Genomic DNA, 12,144 nt, shown 5'->3' on the forward strand with positions numbered 1-12,144 from the left:
GTGACCACTTACCATCAGGTGGCCCATATGCTCGTCTGCCAACCTATACCATAAAATAAAAAATAAATAAATAGAATATTTAAGAATATTTACGTCGCCATCAATTGAAAATAACATTGATTGAGTTCGTTATAATTGTCATACAAAATAAAACACGATATCAAAAATGATTTTTTCGTCGCATAAAGATAATGTTAACAGCGTCGAACGCTTCTCGGAACCAGCTCGCGTTTTTGTCACTTTTTTATAACTGTCATTTAAAGAGATCGGGTTTTGTAGACGCTTGTAATGCTGGACGCATTCGAAAGGAAATATGTAACAGGATAAAATACTGTTATAAAAAAGCTTGCAGAATAAATTGAATGTTTTACACATACTTATAATATTTATGTAGTCTCTATGTTAATATGTGTTAAAAGTGTAATTATTATTTAAATACGGTAGCTGAAATATATGAATTTTAGAAACAAGGTCAAGTTTGTATGCTTATATATCTTTGTAATCTCTATTCTCGTTTTACTCATATACTATTGGATATTAGTTTATCTCCAGGGCCGAAGTAATAAAAGCAATAAAGACAGCTAGCCTAGGATCCCATGTTAGGTGGGGAAAATCTTACAGTTTACACTTGTTGTTAAAAGTTTAATTAATATAGCGTCAAGACATTACATTTAGATATATGTCCTGTTACTATATTCAGGAGGCGAATCCTTTGCGCCTATATAAACGTTTCGTTAATTTACAATGACGTATAGGGACGATTTATCACATTCGCATAAAGAATATTAAAACATTAATGTACTTGAAAACATTTACAAAACAATATGAAACAACAAAGCTTCATTAGTCAGTCCGTAAATAAAACAATTAAAACAAGATCGCAAACGCAGTATGTACATTTCTGACACACAGATTAGCCAATGCAAGCTAAGAACGGATTAATTTGCAAGCGAAGACATCACATTTATTTATGTTTAATGATTTAATGACAGCACTGGAATAGGAATAAAACATTAGATTCCGTGACGAACGTCATTACGGAGCCGATACAATCTCCGCTAATCTGCACTCATTGAAATATTAAAACATTCATGTAAAGGGTGCCTTCACGGTATTTAGATGCAAACAAATCAATGTTTTAAACATTAACGCGTTGATTACACGGGGTTTATTCATTAACTAAGTGCTCTGTTAAACACTATCTACATATATTGATAATGTTGATATTCGCAATTCTTCGAGAGCATTTCTGAATAGTTCAAAGAAAAAAAAGGCTTTAAATGTCCGCAAGATTTTACAAAACCGGTTTAAAAAAACTGACACAAATCATATGTAGTAGTACAAAGAATAACTTATTTTATGAAAGTTACGCTTTGAAGCAGCCTGTAATTGTTTAAATTATTTTTATTATAGACTCACTTTTATGTACAAATCCTCCCTACAAGTCCTTGAAATTATAAAAAGTTGGGTACACCTTTTTTGAAACTTAAGAAAAATTGTAACCTTCGTTACAAAAAAATATAGGCTTCACAAAAATTCACAAAAATCTGAGATTGATTTGAGAAGTACTGACGCAGAGAATGTTTAATATTTTTTTGGATAGTAATAGATTATTTTTATTCAGATTAAGATACCGTAATCTCTCTCTCTCTCTATTTCTTTTGTTCTTATAAATAAGTCTTAACATGGAATTATTGTAATACTCAACTTATATGTATTCTTGGTTTTTGGAAAAGAATGAAAGAATAAAGCGTTTTGAGTGTTCTCGTCTCGCTTCTACAGCTTCTCTGGTTGAAAATCTCATTCCTCCCATTCTCATTGTTTTTATATAACGACTAAAATAAGGAAATGGACACTGTGATCAGAAAAATCGTGTGTCATATGAGTCTACCCTATAAGTTCTTTCGATTCGCGGGTCGTCGATTATGAAAATAAAACATTCATATTTTCTATTATCTATTATACAATATAAACTTTTTATGCCATCGCTAAAGAATAGTTTTAAATTAAAGAATAACAAATGACGTCATAAATCAACTCAACCCACAATATACTTAATACTACTAGGAATATTTCAACTCTGTTACCGCACAGTAAAGTTCACTTCACCTGTGTTCCTTCACATTTGTCTTGAGTACTTTTTTTCAAAAGTAACTGGTTGTAAAGCGTTATAGTTTTTTATATTGTACTAATTCACTATAGGTCGTTGACCCGAGACTAAATGAGAACCGATGGCGAATTTGGTTTCGCGTGACTCCGCTGTGTCACGAACTAATTTTAAACATTAGGTACCTAATATTCGGTAATAATTTAACGAAATAATCGTCAATATCGAACAATATATTTTATTTGTCCTACACAGGGTTTAAACTTAGGACGTCCAGATTTTTAGACCTAACAAATAAAGACGCTGTTTGAAGTAAATTATATATACTTAGTGTTCAAAATAGAGATTTAATACTTAGATAATATTTATTAAACTTTAGCCTAATCCAAAAGAAGTAATAAAAAACTTTACACCACATTTGACCAAAACAATTAAAAGCCTCTCAATATTTAATTTTATGAGTGTGAAAGTAACTCTTTCTGTCTGTCGCTCTTTCGCGACCAAACTGCTGAAACGAATTTGATAAAATTTGGTATGAAGCAAACTTGAACTCCAAGATAGTACATAGACTACTTTTTTGCCTGACACGTGACACGACAACCAACACCATTAACCGCGAGCGAAGCCGCGAACGACTACTAGTGTCTTATAATTTTATTAGTGTGGTATAAATAATAATGTCATATCTTTTGCAGGTTTGCGACCCGAACAAACCTGATAGCAAAGCTGCCGCGCCGCTCGCCATCGGCCTAACGGTAACACTGGGACACTTGCTGGCTGTGGATTACACTGGCTCCGCGATGAACCCGGCCCGCTCCTTCGGCTCCGCGCTGGTAGCCAGCGAATGGGCTGATCACTGGGTAAGATTACTGTTACCATATCATCGTGTACGTATACCAAACGCAGCACTCTTAAAATGAAACCATATTAAATGCAGAGCAAGAAAAGTTCATGTAATGCACTGTGAATCGGTATGGAAGTGTAAAGTAAAGTAGGGTTGTTGAGGATTCCTCTTCCGCTTCCTCATAATGCGAAAGTTCCTCAATATTTTGAGTTCCTCAACCGATACCGCTTCCTCATAAATAAAAATTAAAAATCCTCTTCCGCTATCGCTTCCTCAAAATTTAAGAGCAATTTATGAGGAATCTGGAGCTATAGTAGATACATCCTGCCCTACAGCCACCGCTTCCACGTTTACCAATAGAAGAGATGTCTGTGGTATTAAAGCTATTAAATAACGAAATTAAAGAAAAACTAATTAATATGCATGAACACAGTCTTTTATGGTGAAAAATTGATCCGAAATATTTGGGAGCTTTAAGGAGCTGTACGGCAATACTTATCTTCTCCTCTATCAAGTATGCCCAGGGAACGACGTTTTAGCAATACTGGATATGATGAGCTAAGAAGCCGGTTGTCTGGGGAAACAGCGTCCAAATTATTGTTTATTTATTTATTTATTTATTTATTTACAACAAGCACACTTACAACATACATATTGAACATTTACAATTAAAGTGACTATATTAAAACATCAGATATGTACGTCAATGACAAGTGTACATAACATTTACTAACTATAAACAGTGCACAATTAAAAAGTTTACATATTAATTTAAAGATAAAATAAAAATATTACGTAAAAATCACAAAATAAAATAAAAAATATTACTATATAAACTTAGGAAAACTTTAACTTAGAAAAAAAATAGTCAATAATTTTTTGTTTATAAAAAATAACCTCGCTATAATTAATTTTGATTATTTATTAGTATTCAATTCCTTTATTTTAATTAATAAAATATTTGACTTAAGTAATTAATAAAGATATAAAGACTGCATTCTTATTATATACTATATATATATATATATATCATTTGAATTCCTAAAATAAATTGTACTATTCACTCATCTTTTTTGTGTGCTTGTGTTGCGTATGTTATTGAACTCATTCATAACTGCTGGACCGATTTTGATGATTCTTTATTGTGTGTTTTGAGAATAGTTTATTTTTTTTTAGTGTATGTATGTTATGTGCAGACAGAATAACGGCTTTTGGGTTTAGTCCGCTAGTTAATAATTTCCTATCTTCCTAATCCGCTTTCTCTACCGCTTCCTCATCCGCATCCTCTTTCTCGAAAAATATCCTCATCCTCATCCGCATCCTCTAAATTTGCGTTCGACAAATCCTCTTCCTCCTCCTCTTCCTCATAATCACTTCCTCAACAACCCTAAAGTAAAGTAACAGCCTGTAAATTTCCCATTGCTGAGATAAGGCCTCCTCTTCCATTAAGGAGAGGGTTTTTGGAACGTATTCCACCACGCTGTTCCAATGCGGGTTGGTGGAATGCACATCTGGCAGAATTTCGATGAAATTAGACACATGCAGGTTCCCTCACGATGTTTTCCTTCACCGCCGAGCACGAGATGAATTATAAACACAATTAAGCACATATATATATATAGTGGTGCTTGCCTGGGTTTGAACCCGTAATCATCGGTTAAGATGCACGCGTTCTAACCACTGGGCCATCTCAGCTCACATGGAAGTGTAATGATCTCAAACTACCTTTTTTTTTTTTTTTAAGCCACGCTACTATTGAAGGTTGGTTGTATTTGTAATAACTTGTCTCTCACCAAACAAAAAAGGTTGCGTAACGATGTTGGTTATCCCGGTCCACTGCCGGACGTTTCTAAGCCACGACTTTCTCTCACCCAAATGTGCCAGTCATGATGTAGGCCTACCCAATAAACTACTCTTAAATATGAATATAACTATCATCATCATTACATAGTAATCGCTTACCTCGCTTTACTCGCTATGTATGCTTAGATCTTTAAAATTACACAACGGATTTTAGAGCGATTTTTTTAATAGATAGAGTGATTTGAGAGGAAGGTTTTTGTATATAACACATGGACAATGTAGTAAAGAAACACTGATAATATTAGATGTTTCTAATGTGATGTCGTAAATAAGCAAAATCTGTAGAATATTTAGTATTAGTATTGCACCGTCATTAGTTTGTCATAAAATACAAACACATAGGATATCAAATGAATAAAATATTCCATGAGCTATACTAATATAGTCATAATTGATGTAAACGAGATAGAAAATATAAGGTTATTAATCACAGCGAGGTTGCCCACTTATTGAAAATATGCAGCAACATAGCATGGATAAGTGTTGTTACGTCATGCTCGCTATTCCTCATGTTTTTGAGTTCTATATCAAGTTTGCATTATAAATTGTTAAGGCTTTTTAGGCAACACCTAAAAAAGAAGCTTTACTTCAATTCAGCTGTACTGAATCCTTTTGTTACACAATAACAAAAAACAACAACAGCCTGACAATTCTGCCTGACTGCTGGGTTGAGGCCTCCTCTCCCTTTGAGGAGAAGGTTTGGCACATATACCACCACGCTGCTCCAGGCAGTGTGGCAGTATTAAGTTGAAAGTAGTCACATGCAGGTTTCCTCACTATGTTTTCCTTCACTGCCGAGCACAAGATTAATTTAAAACATAAAATAAGCACATGAATATTTAGTGGTACTTGCCTGGGTCAAACCCATCAATCATCGGTAAGGATGCACGCGTTCTGACCACTGAGCAATCTAGGATTTTTGATACACAATAAAACAAAATTTATTATCATTCTTTTAAATTGCATGACAGTTGATATTGGTAAATTTTTTTATTTTAGATATTACTAAATTTATAAGAGAGATTTCCATTTTGAGTTACAAATATTAATATCATTTTGGTATATTGACAGATCGTTCAAACTTATCAGTGTCATTTGATGAATATTTAATCCCGATAACGCTTACGAAATACTCCCGCACCAGATATCCAACTCTATTTAAACGATTATTATAATCCTTGTCCGAACCAACTCGTTCATGAAAAAAATAATATTTGCTTAGTTTCTTACACGAGAGTTAACTTAATAATGCTTACTGCTTTTTAGTTCATAGTTTTAAGTAAAATACTTTTTACTCATAAACTATAGTTATAATTCCTATCCACGTATTATTTTAATCAAAGGTACAAATTTATTATGCCAAAGGTTTATCTTAACTTAACTAAAACTAAATATAAATAACTTATAAACTAATGTACATTTATTGTATTGTTGAAAGGTATATTAGTTTGCCCTTGTTCGCACACCACAATACATAATACTTTAATTAAATGTTAGAGTAACTACGTGATATATCTAGGTTTCACTAGTTAAAAGGTATTACGTCATCAAAGCCTAGTTTATTGCAACTTGCGGATATTATAAGTACTTACTTAAATTATTATATTTAATTAATAATATTGAATTATTATTAAAACATAGTGTTGTTACTCAGTATATTTCATAGTAGTGCAGTCTGATCCCGCTGTTTGATATATTGTAAGCAGTTATATGTATTGTACCTACTAGCGGCCCGTCCCGGCTTCGTACAGATGGACATAGGGCTTTCTTTTTATATTTTAACTGTTATTTATACATTTTTGTTGTTTTATTAAATATATTGAAATATATTTAGCATTGAAATGAAAACTCCCTAGCGGATTTTTTCAGACATGTTTAACAATTTCTATTTCACCTTATTTACACAAAATCCTTCATAAATTATATACCTAAACATTCCTTATGAATCGCTCTGTGTATTAGTGAAAACCTCATGATAATCCGTTCATTAGTTTTGGAATTCATCGCGAACATACAGACAAACGCAGCCGGGAGACTTTATAATATGTAGTATTTTTAAAATATGATTATGAGAGAGCGTTGAGCTTACTACCCATTCCTGGTACATAGATATGCACCCATGTGGCTGGATTACAACGGGTTTACCTAATATTTCAGGAGATGAATCTTACATAACAAATTTAGCTAGTGAAATCTCGTATGTCATCTAAGCCCTAGCTTGGTTCTTCGTGTGTAAAATACTAAGTGGTGGTCGGTGGTATCGGTCCAGGTGTACTGGGCAGGCCCGGTGGCGGGCGGCGTGGCGGCGGCGCTACTGTACGTGCACGGTTTCTCAGCCCCGCCGACGGACGCCCCCTCCCCGCGCTACCGACCCGTCGCCGCCGACGAGAAAGAGGTAACCACTACGCTGTGATACTAACTGTACTTTGATTTTGTTTCAACTTATTCCATAAGGTTTTGTATGATATTTACCAATGATGTTTTAGTAAACAGATATGTTATTAACGCGCAAAAAGTGAAGACTAGAAAACGTTTTGTGTAATTAAAACATCTAGTTATCCCTTTTAGTTATGGTTTTTATCAAGGTATCCTTTTTACTTTTAACGAAATGTAAAATTAAACTAAAATAAACGGTCCCCGGCGCGGCACACTTTTTTCTGTTGTTTAATATCTGTTTATTAGAATATCATTGATATTTACTATGACAATTTTTATTTGGTATATTTGTATTTAAAAATAATCAATATTAGCACGATTTTAAACAAAAAATAATTTAAGATATAAAGGATTTAAATTGTAATATAATATATAAATATGTTAAAAAATAGTCTTTTTCTTTAATTTTTAATTAAGAAAATAAAATCGTAATTTCGGTATTGTATATGAATGTTTATCCGCAAGCACTCTGGACGCCCCGCGCCGTCGGCGTGGACAGTCGAACAAACCGTAAGCTTGTATGATAGTTATAAAAATAGCACATAATTTAAATACTATATACATAACAGACACGTATAAGTACGACACAACTTAGATGTAGCATCGGCAAAATTCGTAAAACCGATTACTGCCAATTTACACAACCAATAGAAATAGCTCCCTATCGCGCCATTCGACGCTATTCATCGCTATAGATTCTCGCGTCAGTACAACCCGAGAGAGCAAATCGACGTATCAAATTGACGAATATATTAGGTCTGATGATATTACACGCTATTTCGTTTGTGTAAAGATCATATTCACATAAGAAATAAATATTGATAATTTGGGATGGCGTAATTAATTGGATGTGATCGGTTTTACGAATTCTGCCGAGGCTACATCTAAGTTGTGTCGTACTATCCTTAAGGCTCGCGCAAACTATGGCCGCGGCGGGCCTCAACGCATCGCATTGCAAAATTGCGCCAAAGCATATAGCAGGCGCATCGGGCCGCACCGCAACCCAATATCTTATAATCAGTCAGGTTTTGGCAATCTAAGAAGATGGATAGTTCTGGTTGATGATTCGGTTTCTGTTTGGTAATTCACGAACAGCACTCATTCAGCCGTCTACTTGTTGCATCTGCTAACGCACACTGAGTCGGGCCGCATTGCAACGCATAACATCGCCGCAGAAATACGCCTGGCTGCGATGCGCCAATGCGTTGCGATGCGGCCCGTTGCGGCCAGCCTGAGGTGTGCGATAGCCCATACAAAATGTAGGAACCTGATTCAGGAGAATTTTTGTTATGCGTTGCGGCCCGCCTCAGTGTGCGCTATATATGCACTAGAAGTAAGGATAAGCTTATAACGCCAAGTTTCCGACTCCGCAAAGTCAATAAATCTTTCTTGGGACAAGGTATCCATTTCTATAATAAAATTCCACAGACATTTTTAACTTTGCCGTCTCGTAAATTTAAATCGTTTATAAAAAATACATTGGTGAAAAGGCGTATTATTCGATACAAGATTTTGTAGATGATAAAAAAGCGTGGAATTAATACCTGTTGACTTCCAGGCAGGATATATTAATTTAATAATTGTATTAACTTAAAAATCAACTAACATGACTGTATTTTTTCAAATGTTGAAAAAGAGTAACTACTGAGTTTCTTGCCGGTTCTTCTCGGTAGAATCTACTTTCCGAACCGGTGGTAGCTTCACTTAATTGTTAAATGACGATTCAAAAGTGCTTGTAAAAGCCCACTTGAATAAAGTATACTTTGATTTTGATTTTGATTTCTTTATTTTACACAAAGAATACAGTTTTTTTTAGTACAGTGAACAAAAAAATATTAATATTTTCGTAGGTGTAACTGATATTGTGCGTTTCAGCTGAAGCGCCTCGACGGCAAGAACGACGACATGGCCTGAGAGCGGCGGCCGCGGCGTGGCCCGCGCCCCCCCTCGCCCCTCTCCGTCCCCCGCGACACCCGCCCCGCGCACCTCCACAGATACGTATGAACAGTTCCCCCCAAACAAGTGATTACTGATCGAAAATGTAATCAAGAACGGTTTAGCAATCAAAGAATATACATTCGAACTTTAGTACTTATTATACAATAATACGGCTAGTATCATGTATAATTGCTAAGATTTTTTGACATATGTTATCTTACAGTATACCTGCGAGTAAATTTTAAATTATACACAAATGTCAAACCTTTTGTATAACTATAGAGATGTATGTACAATTACTTCTATTACAAAGCAATCTCGATATAGGTTTAGTGTTTCGCTGTGAGCGAATATTTGTGATAAAAATATTTTTATATAAATAATTTATACAAAAATGTTTTTATTTGTGTGCTCTTCGAAATCGATCAAAGTTAAAACTTTACTGCCACCATTATTTCATAAGTTACTTAATTGATAACACATGGCTTGAATTATATCACGATCTTTTGAAATTTGTAATCAAAATATTTACATTTGTGCGTGAGTATCACTGTTATAAAAAATATATTAGATTAAATTTAATACTAAATTATTCACTGTAATTTATATTAGTATTAATTTTTTATTTATTTATAAATTATACAAATATATCAAAATTATGAATTCTAAATTTTGAACGAATAAGTAATCATTCATTATACAATTTGTTGAAAAATTCCATTTTTGATTTTGCACTTATTGTACAAAAAAAAAATGTTTGTTCTCATTAATAGTTTCTGTTTCCTATGAAAAAAAAAATTGTTTTTTGTGTTCCATAGACACTTAAAACACCACCGATGTCATACGTACACTATATTATTAAATTAAACTAAGTTATAAAATACTCTTGCATGTTATCATTAAAACACTGCATTGAGACGAAGAATTGTGTCAATAATTATGTCCTAGAATAAGTTGTAATAATTATATTAATTAATAAATGTATTTTACTTCATTTGCATTGTCATTTGTACCCCAATCATTAGTAAATAAATTGATGGTGAAAATCTCATCATTCATAAACCGCACCCCGACATTTTAAATTATGGGCTTGCGTTAACAAATATAATCTGTTACATTAGTCTACGCACGCACACAAAGACATGTACACACGTTGTTCACTCATACTAATGTATTTGCATCCAGTAACGCGCCTTGGTGGTTATTTTTATTTCTTATCTTATTTTTGTTGTATTTATAAGAAGTTAACCAAAACAGTCAAACTAAATGTACACCAAATAAAGCCTAGGTTGCAAACAAATGTGGCTTATTTTTCAAATATCAAATTTATTGTGTAACAACTTCAATTTAATTTGCAAAAAAAGACAATATTTTTATTTAAAGGTAATTTTAATAATATGGAAATGTACAAAATAAAACATTCAATGGTGTGTTTAAAATTGTCACAATATAATTAAGTAAGATTGGGTTTTAGGATCGACATTAGAAAATAAAAAAGTTATACTTTAAATTTATATTAGAATCAACATAATACAAAAACGCACACTGGTACAGCTACTGATCTTCACAATCTCGAAATTTATGAACTAAAACACTAGCTATCCTTTACAAACTCACACGTCAGAAAGAGATAGCAACATTAGCCTGTCAAAATTTAAAGATTGTGTGCATCAGATCACCAACAAACACAAAGTCAATTACATATATGCAGAACCTCTTTGGACAAATCATATACTTACAAGTTAAGACTAAAGTACATAAGACATTAACGAGTCAGTCTTACAGATTCACTAGACAAAGTTAAAACTCTTTATTGCTCTAATTTACAAAAAGAAAATCTTTTATCTGACTAACAAATGCGTACCAGCTAATAACACTTCTAGTGCATACGTCAATTCATGTTTAATTTATTTTACAGAGCCAAGATAGCCCAGCGGTAATAACGCGTGCATCTTAACCGATGAATGCGGGTTCAAATCTAGACAAGCACCATTCAATATTTATGTGCTTAATTTGAGTTTATAATTCATCTCGTGCTCGGCGGTGAAGGAAAACATTGTGAGGAACCCTGCATGTGTCTAATTTCATAGAAATTTTGTCACATGTGTATTCCGCATTGGATCCGGATTCCGTATTGGAAGAGCGCGGTGGAATATGTTCCACACCTTCTCAAAGAGAGAGGAGGCCTTAGCCCAGCAGTGGGAAATTTACAGGCTGTTGTTGTTGGTGTTATTTTACAAGTTACTCGGACCGAAGTCAGAAACGATTCATTCATCGGTACGTACAAACGTGGCGCTTAAGAACTAGCGCGCACTGGTAACTTTTGTCACGGTGACTGTTTCGTCACTTTTGTCGAGTCCATGAATATTTATGGAGGTGCGCGCACGTTACGACGTGATATTTGTTTCTACATCTGTATATATTCACGGACTTGACAAGAGTGACGAAATAGGCACCGTGACAAAAGTTACCAGTGCGCGCTAGTTCTAACGCGACTTTACTTGACGAGCGCACGTTTCGTCGCGTCCAAAGATGTTATACTTCAACAAATAGTCACCATTTCATTAACATAGTCAAATATTATTTTTGTTTATATTTAAATACATTAGCGCCATATCATCTCACGCGCGTTTAAAACATCAATCAGAAATAAAAAAAAAAATCATTCCTATCGCGACGCTTTATGTCAACATTAAAAAAATGTTATGAATTGTTACGTAAAAATATAAAGATTATTTACTCTCTGTAATTGTAACTTTTTAATATAAAAATATATCGATTAACTAGTATATTAAATGTACTGCAAGTTATAATGTCTTAACGGATAGAAGACGCGGAAATAACCAGTCTTTTCATGTACTTCATTTTTTTCATTTTCATTTTTAATCCATGTTGTAGTCAAAAATTGGAGTGGCATGTTTAAATACATACAAAACCTTTACCCAGCTGTGGGCCA

General features: G+C 33.8%; 1 protein-coding gene across 1 annotated transcript in view; it reads left to right on the forward strand.

Annotated features, from left to right (window-relative positions):
* The window catches only part of LOC124536879 (aquaporin AQPAe.a), a 43,732-nt gene extending 33,550 nt beyond the window's left edge, over window positions 1–10,182 (forward strand). The window contains exons 5-7 of the mRNA XM_047113533.1: window positions 2,803–2,967; window positions 7,084–7,209; window positions 9,126–10,182. Coding sequence (XP_046969489.1) covers window positions 2,803–2,967; window positions 7,084–7,209; window positions 9,126–9,164 — 330 coding nt within the window. The 3' untranslated portion in view covers window positions 9,165–10,182. The remainder of the gene's footprint in view (window positions 1–2,802; window positions 2,968–7,083; window positions 7,210–9,125) is intronic.
* Window positions 10,183–12,144: the final 1,962 nt, after the last annotated feature.

This window comes from Vanessa cardui, chromosome 2 (assembly GCF_905220365.1).
Source record: "Vanessa cardui chromosome 2, ilVanCard2.1, whole genome shotgun sequence".
NCBI lineage: Eukaryota > Metazoa > Arthropoda > Insecta > Lepidoptera > Nymphalidae > Vanessa > Vanessa cardui.